This window comes from Myotis nattereri (genome assembly GCF_964212035.1).
Source record: "Myotis nattereri genome assembly, chromosome: 5".
In the NCBI taxonomy this organism is placed as follows: domain Eukaryota; kingdom Metazoa; phylum Chordata; class Mammalia; order Chiroptera; family Vespertilionidae; genus Myotis; species Myotis nattereri.
In genome coordinates, this window is record NC_138080.1 from 54,684,743 (window position 1) to 54,704,353 (window position 19,611).

At 38.0% G+C, this 19,611-nt stretch overlaps 1 protein-coding gene across 5 annotated transcripts in view; it reads left to right on the plus strand.

The window, feature by feature from the left end:
* The window catches only part of LRBA (LPS responsive beige-like anchor protein), a gene marked incomplete at its 5' end in the record, with an annotated part of 554,145 nt that overhangs the window by 93,605 nt on the left and 440,929 nt on the right, over positions 1-19,611 (plus strand). For all 5 annotated transcript variants that reach the window (XM_081090942.1, XM_081090941.1, XM_081090943.1 and 2 more), the window contains 4 exons: positions 15,659-16,690; positions 17,631-17,809; positions 18,656-18,809; positions 19,156-19,336. In XM_081090942.1, the coding sequence (XP_080947068.1) occupies positions 15,659-16,690; positions 17,631-17,809; positions 18,656-18,809; positions 19,156-19,336 (1,546 nt within the window). The remainder of the gene's footprint in view (positions 1-15,658; positions 16,691-17,630; positions 17,810-18,655; positions 18,810-19,155; positions 19,337-19,611) is intronic.

Consider the following 19,611-nt stretch of genomic DNA (forward strand, 5'->3'; position numbering starts at 1 on the left):
GTGCAGCCCCTGGTTGGGCTCAGAGCAGGGCCGATTGGGGAGTTGGGGCGCTGCCCGCTGTCATGCACAGAGCAGCGCGGATTGGGAGGTTGCGATGCCACCCTCAGTCACGCTCAGGGTAGGGCCGATTGGGGGGTTGGGGCACCGCCCCCTGTCACACTCAAGGCAGGGTCGATGGGGAGGTTGTGGCGCCACCCCCTGTCACGCACAGAGCAGGGCCAATCGGGGTTGGGGCGCTGCCCCCTGTCACGCACAGAGCAGGGCCGATCAGGGGGTTGGGGCACCGCCCCCCATCATGCACAGAGCAGGGCCCATCAGGAGGTTGAGGAGCTCCCCCCTGTCACGCACAGAGAAGGGCCTATCAGGGGGTTGAGGAGCTCCCCCCATCACTCACAGAGTAGGGCCAATAGGGGAGTTGGCACACCGGCCCCTGTTCCACACAGAGCAGGGCGGATCAGGGGGTTGGGGCGCCGCCCTCTATCACCTACAGAGCAGGGCCTATCAGGGGGTTGGGGCACCACCCTCTATCACCCACAGAGCAGGGCCGATCAGGGGGTTGGGGCGCCGCCACTCTCACACTCAGGGCAGGGCCGATGGGGAGGTTATGGCTCTACCACATCACACACAGAGCAGGGCCCGTGGGGTGGGGAGGGTTGGGGTGCCGCCCTCTATCACCCACAGAGCAGGGCCGATCAGGGGGTTGGGGCGCCTTCCCCTGTCACGAACAGAGCAGGGCCGATAGGGAGGTTGTGGCCCTGCCCCCTGTCACACACAGAGCCGCAGGGCAATCAGGGGGTTTGGGCGCTGCCCCCTGTCACACTGATCCCGGTGCCGGGAGGCCTCTCAGCTCTGCTGATCCTGGTGCTGGGAGGCATATTACCCTTTTACTATATAGAATACAGGCCTGGTGCACGGGTGGGTGCCGGCTGGTTTGCCCTGAAGGGTGTCCTGGATCAGGGTGGGGATCCCCACTGGGGTGCCTGGCCAGCCTGGGTGAGGGGATGATGGCTGTTTGCAGCTGGTCACACACCCTTCAGGGTGGGGGTCCCCACTGGGGTGCCTGGCCAGTCTGGGTGAGGGGCTGAGGGCTGTTTTCAGGCTGGCGGGTGACTGAAGCTCCCAACTGCTCCTGTTTTTCTTTTTTTGTTTTTATTCTGGGCCAGCTTTAGCTCTGAGGCTCCAGCTCTTAGGCCTTCACTCCTGAAAGCAGGTATCTGGTTTGTTTCGGTTCTCGAAACTCTGTATCAACTCCAGCTCCGAGATCCCAGCCAGCTGAAAGCTGGTTTCTGGGCATCTATATTTGTTACAGTGTTTGAAACTGCAGGCGGGGAACGTTGGATTCCTCTGTCACTGAAGCAAGCAAGCCTCATGTTAGTTTCAAGCTGCCTGGCTGCCGGCCGCCATCTTGGCTGACAGTTAATTTGCATATCTCCCTGATTAGCCAATGGGAAGGGTAGCGGTCGTACGCCAATTACCATGTTTCTCTTTTATTAGTGTAGATATATGCATATATATATATATATTTTAGGTTTTAGTTATTGGAACATACCCAGGTTTTATTCATTCTGATTTTTCCTTCTCAGTGAGACAATAGTGCATTGCTATCATAAGGTGTTGCAAAGATATCTTAGTTTGGAATACATTACCCTATAAATTTTATGTTTGAGAACAATTCAGTGCTAACTAAGAAAAAAATGTGATTTTGTAAAATCACATTTAATGGCTTTGTTTTAGTCACTACATTTTGAACTGACCAATTTTGTCTAAGGCAGGATTCAGCCAAACATAGCCTGAGAGCCAAATTTGGCCTGACTTGTTTCTGAAAATAAAGTTTTATTAAAACACAGCCACTCCCATTTATATATATATACTAGAGGCCGGGTGGTCAGTGAGCATCATAGTGATCGGTCGTTCAGTTACTTAGGCTTATATATAGATATTCTATGGCTGCCATTCATGCCACAAATGTTGAGTATTTGCAACAGACACTGTATGGTCCCCAAGCCTGAAATGTTTACTGTTTGGCACCTTACAGAAATTGCCACCTCTTGTCTAACTGACTTTCTGTAGTTTGTGAAGATGCCCAGCTATTGTAGTTTCTGCTGCTGCAGTCTGGATTTTCTGCTAGAACTGTTTCCCTTTATACACTCAGGAGAAAAATGGGTCGAGTTTGAGCATCATATACATTTAGATTGCATTTCAGATATATCTGGGGGAATTCTGGGGAAGTGCCAGTATATATTGAATTTTTCAGATTTTCTGAATAGTGTATGTTAATTCAGTATTTTTGTATACACTCTAGTTTGTTCAATTCCTTAGGAAGGATAGTTAGAGGAATATAACCTTCAGAGCAGTAGTCCTTAGCATACTGCCTGAAGACCGTGGGAGCCCAGGAGACCTGTTCAGGGAGTAAGTATGTGAGGCCCTCCTTTCATAACTACATATCTATTCGAGGGTGGATTTTTTAATACTTAAATCAAAGTAATGTAATACATTAGATTGAATACAAAAGTAGATAGTAGAATGCAATAGTTTCCTATTAAGTCATAATTTAAAAAATAGGCCTAAAATGTGAAATAATACTTTCTATTTTAAAAACTGTCATTTAAAAAATGTTATTTTTATTGACATAATGGGGTTATTGTTAATAAAGTATTTTTAAATTTTTTAATTTATAATATTTACTAGTTTTAATCTCTATATCAATAGATATACCCCATATAAATAAAAGGTTTTTGTGGGGCCTCAGTACTACACGATCCTAAGACCAAAGAGCTTTAGAATGCTTCAGTCACAGGATATTTAGGGTTAATAGCCTAGATTCTGAATTTCCTATCTACAAAATAAAGGTTGTACTAGGAGATTTCTTAGTTGCTTTTGAACTTTTGAGCAGTTATGACTAAACATTTATACCCAGTTGCCAATTCATTTGTGTAAGTAATGAGGATAACATGGGCTTTGGAGACAGGATACTTCTGGGTTTAAATTCTGAATTACAGTAATTTTCAGTTGTGTAAACTCAGGCAAGTTTTTCAACTTTTCTTAACAATCTGTCTAATGGTAAATGTGTATCCACATGTATATCTATGTGTAGTTGAGGTTAAGCATTAGTGAGTGAAATAACAAAAAATAGAGTTAAATGCTCAATGACTGTTTTCTTTTGTTATAGCTCTATCATTTCTGTTATTCATCCTTTTGTTCTCCTCCTTACTGCCAGCACATTAGTTCATACCCCAATCAATTCCTGTTTAATATAAACACACCTTTTAATATAAAGACTCAGTCACACCCAAAATTACTTGTGTAGCATATATGCTATGAAGCAGCGATTTTCATCTCATGGCAGCATGCCAAAAAATATATTTTTTGTCGATCTGACGAAAAAATAGGTATACTTTTGATTTATTGTGTTGCTTGTCATTTTTTCATTTGACATCCTCAGGCAAAAGAGGTCAGTGCCCCTGACTAAATAGTCAGGTATTGCATGTTTTAAAAATTCTTGCAGCACACCAGTTGAAATTGCTGCTATGAAGTGTTACAAAGGAAGAATTGTTAGAAAGGAAGAATTGTGATTACCCAACATAAGGACATGCTGTGTGGTTCTGTTATCCAACCACCCCCGCCCCCCACTCCAAACCTAATTACCACTTTGAATTATGTGTGTATCATGTCTTTCTTTAAAAAGCTAAAAATTTATTTCTAAATAATATATTATCTAATGCTCCCTATTATGTTTTATGAAAATGACATCATACTGTGTGGACTTTTCTGTGATTTCATTTTTAAGTTTTTAAAATTTTTTATTGTTAATATAGCTTTGGTTCATTCATTTTCAGTGCTATTAATCACTCAGGTGCTCAAAGGCAAAGGTTTTAAAGAGTTGTCATTTTCAAACTTTTTATAGCTGTGACTCACAATTAAGACAGTTATTGTGAACCGGTATGCCTGTACATCCACACCATTCTCCCTCCATACACCTGAAATAGGTTTCATAAGACAATGTTTATCCTTATTAAATCTTGGTGTGCAGTGATGCACTCTTACTTTTCTATTCTTTTTCCTTTAAAATTGCTGCTGTTACCCCAGCAAGAGATTCCATGATCTGCCAACTGAATTATTCTCAATTTGAAAAAAAAAGCACTGCTCTGGGATATATAAGTAGGAGTAGAATTGCTGGGTTGTAAGTAGTGTTCCACTCTCTAACCCTTGATATGTTAGACTTCTTATTTTTCCAAAATTTTGTCTTTTATCTTCTTTGAACTTTTTCTTAAAGATTTCTAATTCTTTGTACATGACCAGATTACTTCTATTCTGGGTATTTCTAATGGTTATTAGGTATTATTTTCCTCTAGATTTATTAAGCTAAGAATAACATATAATGTTACCTCCATAAATACTTTGTTCTAATCTTCTTAGAAAGGCAAATAAAGTTTTTTTGCAAAATTATTTCCAACTAGAGGCCCAGTGCATGGAATTTGTACACGGGTAAGGGTCCCTAGGCCTGGCCGGAGATTGGGGCCTATTGTAGCCTTCTGGTTGCTGGCCGGGGCCTTCCTTTTGGTGGCTGGGTGGGGCTTCTTGTCCCTGGCTGTGGGCTCCTGGTCGGTGCCTCCCTTCCCCTGCTGCCAGCTGCCGGCTGGGGCCTCCCTTCCCCACCTGCTGGCCAGTGCCTTCCTTTGTTCCACACCGCCCCCTGGTGGTCAGTGCATGTCATAGTGAGTTATTGAACTCTTGGTCTCCTGGTCAAACTCGCAAGGGGACAGTTTGCATATTAGGCTTTTATGTATATAGATATTTCACTGTTCCCCTTGAAAAAATGTATTTCCTAACTCACCTTCCTGTTTCACTTGACCAGAATCTGCACTCAGGATATGTTGGTTCTGTCTTTCTAAAGTATATCATGCTTTATTAAATCTTTATTTTCATTATTCATGGCATATACTTGTGTTCCTTTGTACCTACCAAAATCCTTTATATTTTTCAGGACTTTGATAGTTAAATCACTTCTATGTGACAGTTTTTGCTACTCTCAGGCCCTGTCATTCTCTATGAATTCATAGCACTTAATTTTCTCTTGCTATCTCTTTTAGTGTCTCTCTCACCCTCCCTCTCCATTCCTTTACCTCCTCCCAGTGCCCTTCTTGCCCCTCTTCCTTCTCCTCTCTTCCCTACCCCCTCTCTCCTCCTCCCTCCTGTCTCTCTTTAACCTCTAACTAATCAATCTTCTACAACCCTTTCCTTGGCTATTGGCATTGACTGTGGCCACTGTCTATCACTGCCTAGCCAGCTCTCTCCTTCTTTGCTTGTTCTTTTTTTCTTCATTGAGCCACTGTTTCCCTCTTTCCTATTCCTCTCTTTCTCTTGCTCTGTTTTTCCCTCCAGCATTCCAGCATCCATTCTGTTCCTCCTGCTGTCTGTTTCCCCACAACGTATTTCTCTTTTTCTCTGTTTGTTCTGTCCTTAGTGAATCTGTGTTGGCTTTATCTCTGCTGTCTTTCTCCCATCATCTCTCAGCAGGTGGACTCTCTTATTTATTCTTAGTCACTATGTCTCAGATCTTACTCCAGTTGCCCATCTCCTTTCTTCCCCTGTCTACCTTTATCTTTCTTTTTTTCCCTTTCAACTTTTTCCTTTTGTTTTTTTCTATCTTCTTCTATTTGAGCACCTTCTAATTACTATGAAAGGTGAGACAGGAACAGATCTTATCCTGGAAGAAAAACGGAAAAACAAGGCAGGAAGGAATGAGTGTAATGTACATGAAGAAGAGAAGTAATGGGTAATAGAGCAAAGGTAGACTAGCATTTAATCATGTATGATTCTGTAATGCCTCTCACATATATCATTGGTTAAAAGTGATTTCTTATTTTGGCTGTTAATTGTAAGCTCATTAGCAGGGATATGAAAGCTCTTACACTTCTTCATAGAACTATGCATAGTGCTGAGTACTTAGCAGTTGTAGATTACATATTTGTTGCAAGGTGGAGAAGGAAGAACTACATCATCATTGTTTGGCGCTATTTGGTTCAGCTGTCATGTGGCCCCATGCCACCCATGTGTGCCTTGGTGTCTCAGTCTTCCCTCACCAGGGATCCATGAGGCAGCTGCAGCAACTACCTTTAAAGTTCCCATGTCCAGTCACACAGAGTATAATTTGGGGACCACCTCATCAGAGTAACTTGGGATGTGCATTTTATTATGAACCCCACCTTAGAATATCCATTTGAATTTCATGGGATGTTTCCTGAAATCTGCTTTTTTAAAAAGCCTTTGTTATACAGTCTAAATTACGAACACCTCTCTTGTGTACAGGGAATTATTTTTTACCAACTGTTATAAAATTCTCTGCTTTTCACCTTTATATACTAAGCTACTAACATAATGTGATATACTCTTTAGAGCTATGGAAAGTAGAGGAATACTATGTAAATTAAATATGGGCCCCAGTAAAGATCCCATACTGCATTTTTTAAAAAATAAAGTAAACCTTTTTTATCTTTCTAGGAGCATATGTTGTGGTGCAGAGACTGTTAAAGGAAGAAATATGAATTGTGTTTTTATGTATTATTTGAAATCAGTATTTTTAAGACACAACAAACCAAAGTAGGCTTTATATTTTGTGTGCTATCTATATAGTTTTGATTAATCAGGTTATATTTTTCTGTACTACAGTGACATATGGCTTTAAACAGATCTTAAAAACTTTGCATCCATAGTCGGTTTGGCTCAGAAGATAGAGCATCAGCCCGCAGACTGAATGGATACGGACGGGTTTGATTCCGGTCAAGAGCATGTACCTCGGTTCGAGGCTTGATCCCCTCAAGCAACTAATCAATGTGTCCTCTCTCACATGGTTGTTTCTCTTTCTCTCTCTCTCTCTCTCTCTCTCTCTCTCTCTCCCCCCCCCTCGCCCCCCCCCCCCCTAAAAATCAGTGGAAAAAAATATCCTTGGGTGAGGTGAGGGTTAACAAAACAAAAAACTGCAAAGAAAATATAGTTGCTTTATGGAGAGGTCTCTTTTGCCTACGTTGAGCCAAGAACCTGTCTTTGACTCAAGTTTTAGAATTAGTTATAAAGCGGAATAAGTGCTGATTAAATTAATTGAGTAATTTTATATGTGCACTTTTTGCTGTTAAAATATACTTTAAAAAATAAATGCTAAAGCTTTACTTAAGTCCATGAGGGGGGTAAGAAACATTTTAAGTTACAAGTTGAGTCTTATGTTTTTCATCTTTAATTGTAATGTTTAATAAATGTCCTTTCGTTTTATTTCTTTGTGTGAATTTCCTTTATTTTTTAAAATCCTCGCCTGAGGATATTTTTCCATTGATTTTAAAGAGAGTGGAAGAAAGAGGGGGAAGACAGAGAGAAACTCTGATGTGAGAGAAACACATCGATTGGTTGCCTTTTGCATGCGCCTTGACCAGGACCCAGGCCAGGGAGTAGCCTGCAACCGAGTACGTGCCCTTGACTGGAATCGAACCTGGAACACTTCAGTCAGCAGGGTGATGCTCTAGCCACTGAGCCAAACCAGCTAGGGCTGAATTTCCTTTATTGACCAGACACTTTTCTGTTTCATAAGGTTTATACACAGTAATTTATTTGAGATTACTCTGTTAATTATTTTGGAATTTTAATATCTTGGCATCTATTTTTAAAATAAAATGGACAGGTTATACTTTAAGGTTTTCAGATCAATATTTAATGAAGTTTAGGATGGAGCTGAAGGGATTCAGTAATTAGGTGAGCAATTTGCTGCATGCTGTTAAAATTCTGCTGAAATTATTGGAATCAAATTTTTCCCTCTGGGAAGTATTCATTCTAAAGCTTTAAACATCTTTTCATGCATATGATGCTGGAATAATGCTTATTTTTCTTTTTTACAGCCATTTTAAAGCTTAGTATCTCAAAGTTATAACATGGTTCTTGATAAAGTACTAGTGTGTAAACTAATGCTGCAGAATTGGATAGGTTTTGCAGAGTTACACAGGATTCATTCAGCTGCTATAAAAAGCCAAAGAAACTCAATTGCAATTTTATTGTCCACTTTGATAGATTTCCTGCCACCTTTGTAGCAGGGAAGCTGTTTGTCACTGTATCCCTCTCCTCCGACAGCTCGACTAGGTTTTATAAGCAGTAATAGGCTCTTCTGGTATAACTGCCCTGTGTTGGTTATTTTGGTCAGAAGGTTTCAAATATGTACCTGTTAAGAGTAATCTTTTAATTCCAATATTTTCTTGTGAGTTCTTTAGGTTTTCAGTATTTATCTTTTTCTTTTATTTTTTTATGCTTTATATGGAACATCGATGTTGAGTAATTAAATAATACTATTTTCACTTGGTCTGCTAACATGCTTATACTCTTTAATTAAAATTTAAAATAATTTAATCCAAATTTGAAGAACTGTTCAAAAATTATTTTTCTAAACAAATAAGACTAAAAACTGTAGATACCTATATTGATTGCCATAAGTTTAGAATGGGCTTATGACTTGAAATAATCAACAACTAAAAGTTAATTCACACTTGAGTTAAAAGTACAATATGATTCATGTTTTCCTCCATATGACTAGTTTGGGTAAAGTATTTAATTGCTTTGGATTATATTGGAAATATCTTAAGATTTTACTTGTGGTTAAGAATGATGGCTTAAACAAATGTCAGTCATTTTATATCAGAAGAAAATACAGTTTAGGTTGGATAAAAAAGCAGGTGGAAGTCAGTTTTGTTAGAATTTTCTAAGTGTTTTTTAAAAAGTATTTTTTAAAAAAATCACAAGCTATAAACTGGTATATATAAATATGCACATGTTTATATGAGTGAGTTTATGGTGGCTATATAATGAAATTAAAAGCTTCATATTTTTAAAATAAATTTAAGAGTTATAAAAATTTCCACATTTCATGAATTGTCACCATTTTATACTTAATTGCTAAAGTATTCTTTAGCAATTAATTTTTTAACCAAATAGTATTTATTATTATTTTATACTTTTAAAAATAATATGTGCTAATTGTAGGAAATTTGGAATCTAGTACCAGTGTATACACACAGAAACCAAGAATCACCCATTATCGACTCACCTGTGTTTGACTTAGTATTACCATTTTGAGGTAAAACTTTGTATCTTCTGTTATATGTATAAATGTATACATACATATAATTCTTTTCTTACAAAATTATTATTATACTTATATTTTATAATTTCATTTAATATATTTCTTACATGAATATTTTACATTTATTTTTGTTTTAATGAAGCTTTATTTAGAACAACAGACTGTAGCTGGAGTTAGTGTGAGTGCTGTAATTTGCAGACACCTATTCTAGAACACTATCAGAAAATTGTGTGCCCATGACTCTTACGTTTAGGCAGTCGTCATGTTGTAGTGGAAAAAACTTTGGACTCAGGTGATTCTGGATTTAACTTCCCGTGGAAGGTCTTGGGCACATTATCAAACTTATCTGATGCTTAATTCATTTGTCAGAAAATGGAAATGAGAATGATGAATGTACAGTGCCTTACTCAGTACCCGGAGGATAGAGGGACAGGTGAAATAGTTATTTGTTCCTTTTCTCATTTCCTTTATTTCTTCTTAGCCTAGTTCCCAAGAGTCAAGAGGATATTTTGATATTTTTGTCACTTTTGGTATTTACTGCCACACTACATTTTAGAGCAGGGGTCCTCAAACTTTTTAAACAGGGGGACAGTTCACTGTCCCTCAGACCGTTGGAGGGCCGGACTATAGTTTAAAAAAAAACTATGAACAAATTCCTATGCACACTGCACATATCTTATTTTGAAGTAAAACAACAAAACGGGAACAAATATAATATTTGTATTTGCATGTGGCCCGCGGGCCGTAGTTTGAGGACCCCTGTTTTAGAGCTTGCTGTACTAATATGTTATACCAATGGTGTGTACCTTTTCCCTCAAAACTTTACTAGCATTGGGTAATTTAGTGTTTTTTAAAAAATTAATTAATTGATTTTTTGTTAATCCTCACCCAAGGTTATTTTTTCCCATTGCTCTTTTTAGAGAGAGTGGAAGGGAGGGGGAGTGACAGAGAGAGAGAAACATCGATGTGAGAAAGACACATCAATTGGTTGCCTCCTGCATCCACCCCAATCGGGCCAGGGATTGAGCCAGCAACTATGAGCCCTTGACTGGAATCGAACCCAGGACCCTTCAGTCCATGACTGGTGTTCTAACCACTGAGAAAACCAGCTAGGGCTAGTGCTTTTAAAATTATTTTTTATTTAAATGTAGTTGGTACACAATGTTGATTAATTTCAGGTGTGCAGTGGAGCGATTCAACATTTATATGTATATCATACAATGTGATCATCACACTAATTCTAGTAATCATGTATCACTGTGCAAACTTATCACAACATTACTACATTCCCTTTCACATTTTTTCACTTCCACCCCCTTCTGGCAACAGTTTGTTTGATCTCTTTTTCTGTGAGTCTGGTTTTTTATTGCTGTTGTTTCCTTACATGAATTTTAATGGCTGCATGTAATTAGTGTAGATAGTGCATCATATTATGGAGAAGTAAAATTAAAAGCAAAAGCTGTAGGTTTTTAAAAAAATATATATTTTATTTTTTACAGAGAGGAAGGGAGAGGGATAGAGAGAAACATCAATGAGAGAGGAACATCGATCAGCTGCCTCCTGCACACCCCCTACTGGGGATGTGCCTGCAACCAAGGTACATGCCCTTGACCGGAATCGAACCTGGGATCCTTCAGTCTGCAGGCCAATGCTCTATCCACTGAGTCAAACCGGTTAGGGCAAAAGCTGTAGTTTTGATGCAATTAATATTGGATGCTGTTAGACCACTTATAATTCTAGGAAGGAATGATTGAATAAATGATTCAAGTTTACTTTTCATATTCTGGCTATCTCCAAAACTTTATTTGGAAAAATTGGTGGAGGTGATATTTTTAAAATCTATGATCCACTTCAGGGGAGGATTGAGAGGTCAGAGTTTTTCCTGTACCTGTTTCTTAAGTTCCTTCTTTTTAAAGTATTCAGTATCCAACATGCTATATTTTGGGGTATTGTCTTCTGGACCCCATCAAAATACACTAGCTATTCAAAAAATGTTTCTATCTCTCTCTCTCCTGCCTCTCTGAAATCAATAAAAATATATTAAAAATGTTTATTCCATGAGTATATGCTTATTATATATATATGATTTGTTTTCCTCCTGGGCTTCTTGCCCTTTGTTATTGAACTTATGATGTTAATTTTCCTATCTGTTCTTTTAGGTAGTTTTCTTAGGATAGCATAAGCTTTATTCTTGGTATTATTCAAGTCAGGTTGTATTAGGGTAGCACTTAAGAGGTTAGGTTAGAAACCAGAGTTTTTAGATTTATAATCAGTGTGATTTGCATAAATTAGATCAGTAAATTTTTATAAGCATACACATATTTATAATCTGATCTTAACTTAATTATGTGTTATCATATACCATTGTTGCAAGGTGTTGGATCAGAGTCTTTGTGAAAGATATATTGTGTAGTGGTAATCACTGAGCTATGCTTATGGATGCTACTCCATATGGGAAGACTTAGCTATTTTTTAAGACATGTCTTATTTATCAACTGTGGAAAGGTTGGTAACCTAAGAATTAGAAGTTAGTGTATCATATTCAGCTTGTATTTCCATAGGAAAATAAAGTACAATGAAAAAGATGCATTTGCTTTAAAAAGAAAGCCTGTTCCTAAACATTGCCTAACATTTAAAAGTAAATTTTTTATAAGTTAGAATTTAAAAAAATATATTATTAAAATCATAATTTCTTGATGTATTCATCTTTTAGCTCCTAATTAGTAAATGAGTGCTAATTAAGTTGAAAGTAACGGCAAAAGAAATGTTGTAGTTATTAGCTCAAGAGTATCTCTAACTAGTAGTTTATAGAAGTGCTTTCCAAACATTACAAACAGCTATAGATTAGCTATCAAATGATTGTGAAGATTAATGACTAGTCTTTTAGCTGGGTAATTTAGAACAATATCTGGTAATTAATTAGGAATTATCAGTCACAAATACCATTAGGAAAACAGTTATCAAAAAAGATCACAGCAATGATAATTGCTCATTGGCAATTTTGCTTTTAGGCAATTGGAGTACACCAAGGGGAAATTTAAAAGTCAACTTTAGAATTTAAAAAGCATTTTTAATATACATATTTACAGAAGAAATAGTAAACAAGTTGGTTTGCTTAGGAAAGGCAAAGCACTATTTTGAATAGATTTGACTACAAGTGCAGAAGCAGGTACAATCCACTGGCTTTTATCCAAAAGAAAAATTAGTATTCTTATACATTTTTGACATCTGGAGTCAAGTACCCAGGCTCTGAACTTCCATAGGGACAGGAGGCAGGGCCCCACCATCCTTGATGTTCATGTTGCAAAGAGATAGTCCCACAGCCCCAAGGAAAGACCTCCCTGGGATGCAGAACTAGCAAGAGATTTAGTGATACGTTTCATAATAAAACAATTTAAAAATCCTTAATTTGAATAAGAAAAAGCAAATGATTATTGAAAACTAAACTCATTCTAGCACTGGCTATTGTAGAGATAAGTGATCTGTATTTTGAAAATCCCTGTGAGATTGGTAGTTATGTGACTTGTGTTCCTTAGGTGATAGTGTCAGTGCAAAAATGATCTCCCTAAAGTCAGTTTTCTAAATAAACTGATACTGTAAGAAATCAGATCCTGTTTCCTTTGTACTTGGATTTCTCTAATGGTGCTCTCTCATTCAGAATAAAATTCAGTCTTTAACACAGTCTGTAATGCTCCGTCTTCATGATCTAGCCCTGGGCAAACTTTTTGACTCGAGGGCCACAATGGGTTCTTAAACTGGACAGGAGGGCCGGAACAAAAGCATGGATGGAGTGTTTGTGTGACCTAAAATAAATTCAAAGTAAACATCATTACATAAAAGGGTACGGTCTTTTTTTTTTTTTTAGTTTTATTCATTTCAAATGGGCCCGATCGCCCGCGGGCTATAGTTTGCCCACGGCTGACTAGCCAATAGCTACATCTCTGACTTTACCATATATAGTTCTCTGTCTACTGGTCTATTATTCCTCAAACATACCATGCTTATTTTGGTTTTAGGGCCTTTGCATTTGTTCTTCCTTCTGCCTAAAGCTGTTTTACTTTTGATATGCTTGCTCTCTCACTTTATTCTTATCTCTTTTCAAATGTAGTATCTTCAGATACCTTGCCCACTTACCCTAGCAAAATACACCTTTCCACCTAGACTGTCTTTAGTTATTTTCCACCTCCTTTTTTCCTCCAGATTTCTTATTACTTGACATTTATCTTATATGTTTATTTTGAGCTCTGAGCTGGGGGCAAATCAATAAAAGGCCAAAGGCTTTCTGATGTCTGCCTCTACCTCTGCTACTCAGCCACCCCCCAAGGTTGCCTGATCTTCCTCCACAGCCTTCTGAAGAATGACTGTAGAGTGAGCCCAGGCTGGCCGTGCCTCACAGACCCTTCCACAAGGCGAGAGCTCAGTAGGGTGGGGTTACTGGGGTCAGGAGGATGGGGCTAGTGGGTCTCCTACTTGGGGGCAGCATGGTCAGGAACTCAGCTGGGGCCCCTACTCCAGCGCCATACCATGCAGTCTCTGCCAGAGTGTCCAACTCTAGCTCCCCCAGCGGGGCGTGCTCTGCAGATTCAGGTTGGGTGCAGCCAGCTGTCCCCTCGGCAGGAGCCCTGAACATTTTTATTTTTAGCTATATCACATCATGGCATGAATGTACTGTGAATGTCTATGATTCAAGGCTAGTTAATAGCTATAGAAGAAAATGTGTGCATTGTGTATTATTATTTTTCCTTGCCTTTTACCTATGTGTATACTCCCCTGTGATTCAAAAAGGCCTATGGATATTTGGGCATAAAAAATCATTTTGTTATTAACCACTACCATTCCTCTATACTAGGGCTCAATTACAGTTTATTGACTAAAGGTTCAGTTTACTATATATCTCTCATAAGTTATAGGAGCAAACAATTCTTGCATTGATAAACTGTAATTATGCTTCTACTTTCTTCAAGTATTATAACCTTTTGAGAGACATTTCCCATTGCAACACCAGTGACAAACATAATGATTGCCTATAAGATAATATTGATGAGATAAAAAATCAAACCACTGACATTAAAAATCACAGTACTCACTTTTATACTTTTTCCTAATCATTTTTTTTTTTATCATTTAGTTGGGTAAAAGGCTAAGCATGATATGCTGACAGTGTTGAATACATAGTAGCCAGTCATATACAAGTGGAATGAATGGGTGCATAGCTGGAATAACTGTAACTTGCAGGCCATTTGTGACAGTTCAGACTTGGAAAATTACCGTTGACCTTTGGTAAAAGGTTGAATTTTATTTTCACTTCTAAAAGAATTTGTATTTTCTAGCTTAGTAAAAAAGGTTTTAGTGATCCTATATAATAGAAGCCTAATATGCAAATCGACTGAATGGCGGAACGACTGGTTGCTATGAAGTGCCCTGACCTCCAGGGGGCAGACGCTCAATGCAGGAGCTGGTGATCAGTGCACTCCCACAGGGGGAGCACTGCTCAGCTAGAAGCCAGGTTCATGGCTGGCGAGTGCAGCGACGGTAGCGGGAGCCTCTCCTGCCTCCGAGGCAGCACTAAGGACCCCTCGGGGGATGCCAGACTGCTGGCGTAGGCCCACTCCCTGCGAGAGGGTACAGGCCGGGCTGAGGGACCCCCCACTCCAGTGCACAAATGTCTTGCCCCAGGCTTCTAGCCTATAACAATAAAAGCGTAATATGCTAATTAGAGTGGACAGCTGAACGACCTTCTAGACGTCCTTCCAGGTGACCTTCCAGATGAAGCCGGGGCTGCAAGGGCTGAGATAAGCCATCGCGGCTGCGAGGGCCTAGCCCAGCCGTGGGTAAACTACGGCCCGCGGGCCGGATCAGGCCTGTTTGAAGTGAATAAAACTAAAAATAAAAAAGACTGTACCCTTTTATGTAATGATGTTTACTTTGAATTTATATTAGTTCACACAAACACTCCATCCATGCTTTTGTTCCGGCCCTCCGGTCCAGTTTAAGAACCCATTGTGGCCCTCGAGTCAAAAAGTTTGCCCACCCCTGGCCTAGCCCCTTGCATGAATTTCGAGCATCAGGCCTCTAGTTTAATATATAGAGAGATGCTCAAATTGTGAGCTTAATTGGTAGTTTTTAATTTCTGCTGAGGATAAGTCATGGGGAAATGAGTTTTCATTGCAGTTGAAACAATGTGTTATCTAGTGCACCACACACTTTTCAATGGTACATACTTAGATCCTGGTACAAGTTGGTAGAGGTCAATAGACTAGGGTGTTCTTTTCCTGTACATCTCAAATAGTCTAAATAACTATGTTCTTATTGTAGTTTGATGGCATGCTACCTGTTAGCATTAAGATTAGCTATAATTTTTCTTGATTGTTCATAATTTTGTGATTGACTTATCATTTTATAAGGATATTACAGGAAAATTGTTTTATTGCATTTATATAAACTGAATATTTGAAAAGTTGTTAAATATATTTATGTTCTGCATGCTTTGTTCCTTTTTTTTTTTTTTTGCCTATTTTGACTAATTATATATCTTTCATCTAGGTCACTTTTGAAATACACAAAGAAAACCTTGCCAACATATTTAGGGAATACCAGGGAAATGTTGATGATATAGGGCAATGTTCTTCAAGTTCAGTTCAAGCAGTTTCTGGCATTAGCGGGGATGTAAATGTTTCTGGAGGATCCCAACAATCAGATACGAAGGATTCTCCTGTGTCTCCTCATGTCACCAAAAATAGTGATGGAAAGTCACGTATTGAGAAGACAAGTTCTTCTGACTCTGCCTCCAATATTGAACTGCAGACTTATAATACAGCTAATGAAGAAATGAAAACTGGGCAAGGAAATGAAGAGTTACTGGATGAAGTCCCTTTAGAGAAAACACCGATAAATGACATAGCAAATGCAGATGATTTAGAAGTACCTTCTGACACAGTAGAAGTTGGGACCATTTTCTCTAATACTTTGAAAACAGGTGCCAAAGATATGACTGTCAGTGAAGTAACTGCTTCAGTAAGTTCTCCTTCAGAAGAGGATGCTTCAGAGGCACCAGAATTATTGGATAAGTCTATAGGAGAGGAAGAAGATGATGAGGATTATGTAGAACTGAAGGTAGATAGTAGTCCTACTGAGGAAGCCAGTCTACCCACAGAGCTTCAAGGAAATAGTTTGTCTCCCCATACAACTGAAGCCAGGGAAAGACTGGACATGTTTAGTAATGACCAAAAATTAACACTTCAAGAGGAGGAACCTTTAAGTAAGAAGCAAGCTGATACTGAAACTCAAGATTCTAAAGATGCAGGGTCTTCAGCTACCTCACCAGACACGACTGCTTCCCAAACAGTTATGCAATCAGACATTGGTCAGATGCTGGATGAAGGGAAGAAAACTGACTTGACTAGAAAAACCAAAGCAATTAATGATGCTCATGATAATGTCTTAGAGTCTCCTACTACTTCTGACCAGAAGATTGCAAGGTTGGATGTTTCCAGTGTTGCCACAGATACTGAGAAACTGGAATTGAAGGCCAGTACTAACGTGGAGGCATCTCAACCTCTTCAACCTGTGCTTGAGGTGATTATGTCTTCTTGAAATGTATTTGCCTGAGTTAAAGTAGAGCAAGAATATGTATATTTTATTTTTGTTTAGAATTCATTGTATCCTATTTGCAATTTCATAAATGCAGTGTATCTAAAGATTTAATTTCTTTAGCACAGCATTTGGCTTGTAGTATGAGTTCATTTAATGGCAACTTTTATTAGCATCACTAAAAGTTACTATTAATTTTCAGGATTGGCATAATTTTGCTTTATAAAGCAAATATTAAAAATACTTGTGTTTTATACTTTTTTTGATAACCCAGCCATAGCACATTAATTTTCCAACAAAATCTAGATTTACATTCCTGCAGAACCACCTGCTAGTGTGTACTGTTTTATACAAAGTGTGTGGTTTAAAATTGTCCCATGAAGTGTGTTTAATTTGAAGGAGGGAAGCTTTTGTGAGATCTGGAGGCCCAGCTTTCTCCTTTACTAGTCATCCAGAGGAATTCATGAGACCGTTGTTGGTTGCATGTGTCCTTTTCCACTTTATTCAACTCTTTTCTCTCTCCCTCCTTCCTGTTTGTTGGTTTGTCCTTTATTCTGTTGTCTTTTTGTTGTTGTTGTTCTTAATTCTAGCCAGTTTATAATCCAGATACTGCCTTTCTTTCATGCTAATATTCAAAATAGAGAGCTTCTCTGAATTCTTTTATAAAATGCTACATCAGCTGGTGGTAATACTAACGTGATTCCAAGTTAAGTATGTTGAATTGTGCTAGTTTAGTATATTTGACAACTGTTTTAAATGTATTAAAGTATTTTTATTACTCATTGATAGTTTTTCTTTAATTTGGTTCCTTAGTATCTTAAAATGTATTTGTTAGATGCATTTTATAGAAGGTTTTAAATTACTTATTAATGCCTTCCTTTGAAATTGAACTTATTTTATTACTCTTTTTAATTTTCTGTATTAGACGTCAAGGCAACAGGAGCAATCAGGGCAAGGAATAACATCAGATGTCGTTAATGGACAAAGGAGGGATTCCAGACCTACTATGTTTCGTATTCCTGAATTCAAATGGTCTCATATGCATCAGCGTTTGCTCACTGATCTGTTATTTTCAATAGAAACAGATATACAGATGTGGAGAAGGTTTGTCCATATGTTTATTATAGAAGATGTTGTATAATAAATTTTAGCCTTTGTTTTCAAAGATATTTACATAGTTAACATTTTGCAATTAATTGCTTAAAAATAGAGTATATATTATTTCTGTGATAAGATTTTATTGAATTAACTTATTTGTCATTATAAAAATGAGTTACTCTGTCTCATTACAAAAACTTGAAGATTTTTCTTTTTAAAAATTTGTCGAACATTTATTTCCTGTAACATATTTTACAGTATGTAATTCACCTGGAGGTAGATCCACCAAATGGGTTTATTATTAGAGCTACTAAAAAATTGGCATTTAAGAATAACTTCCAGTTCTCCAGTGAATTTTTGGTATAACAAAATCTGTGTTTCAGATTATCCTTGATTGTATGATTTATGATTTTAAAAGTGCTAATTTGTTTTTTGTTATTTGTATATTACTTTTACTCCATATAAAAGCATATTATGAAATTATCTAAGAAAATGTTAGTAGAAAATTCATTTCAGTAGCACATTTAGCACCATTTACCTCTTAATGTTTGCCACATGGCTTCTCAGTTTTGTTCCCAGTTAAGGATATTTTAGTTCAACTTTTTATATCAAGTGTCAGATGAATAGTATTTATGTTTCAGCACTGGAAAAGGGCTTGGATAGTAACTGCTGCTATGGAATGGCCCGCATCTTCTGAGGAAGTATACACCCCCATGTGCCTGCTGCATCATTATCTTACTCAAGCTTTCAAGATGAAGCAAAAGCACCTTCTTATCCTCCCTCCCCTCAAGTAGGCAAATTGTGATTTCCTTTCTTTAGCTTTATCAGTAAACACCATTTATCTTTGGACAGCCATTCAACAAAGACAGTTATGGACTTCGTGAATAGCAGTGATAATGTCATCTTTGTACACAACACAATTCATCTCATCTCTCAAGTGATGGACAATATGGTCATGGCTTGTGGGGGTATACTGCCATTGCTTTCAGCTGCTACATCGGCTACAGTAAGGACTTAACTACTCTATAAAATTGGTGTGAAAACATGACTTTTATGCATCTTTATTGATTAAAACTTGAATGTGCTGTAAATCAAAGCAACAGAAAAGAAAGTACTAAAAGGAATGCTGATTTCTTAGGGATGTGTCAGTTAGTGAATATGAAATGATTGACAGTGTTTCACCTGTATGTTTCCTTTGCCCTTTTTTAGATGAAATGATAAGGAAATCACTTTGTGGTGGTAGATTTCTGGAAGCCTGGCTTTTTATAGAATTTAGAACATTGGGGAATGATGTAATAAAATTAGATTTTTATCAGAATATAGATGTAATTGTCAAACTTGATTCTTTACAGCATGAGCTGGAGAATATTGAGCCTACTCAGGGCCTCTCCATAGAAGCCTCTGTGACATTTTTGCAGAGGCTAATCAGCCTTGTGGATGTGCTCATATTTGCAAGTTCTCTGGGCTTTACTGAAATTGAAGCTGAAAAAAATATGTCATCTGGAGGAATTTTGCGGCAATGTCTCCGACTTGGTGAGCTGTTAAAACCCATTAGTTAGGAATTTACTTGAAAAAGTTTTAGTAATCCAGACAAATTAAATTGAACATTATCTTTCTCTTGTTGTTAGGCAAATGTGTGCTAGTCATTTTGTCATATGCTACTTTTAAACTTGCAGAGAGTGAAGGACTGTATGTACTGTGCTAGAGTAGTAGTCGACAAGTTGTATAGAAGAGGAAGGACATGTTTTGAAAAAAAAAACAACTAAATTGATTCTGGTCAGCATTATCCCTCTTTTTCTAATCTTTTT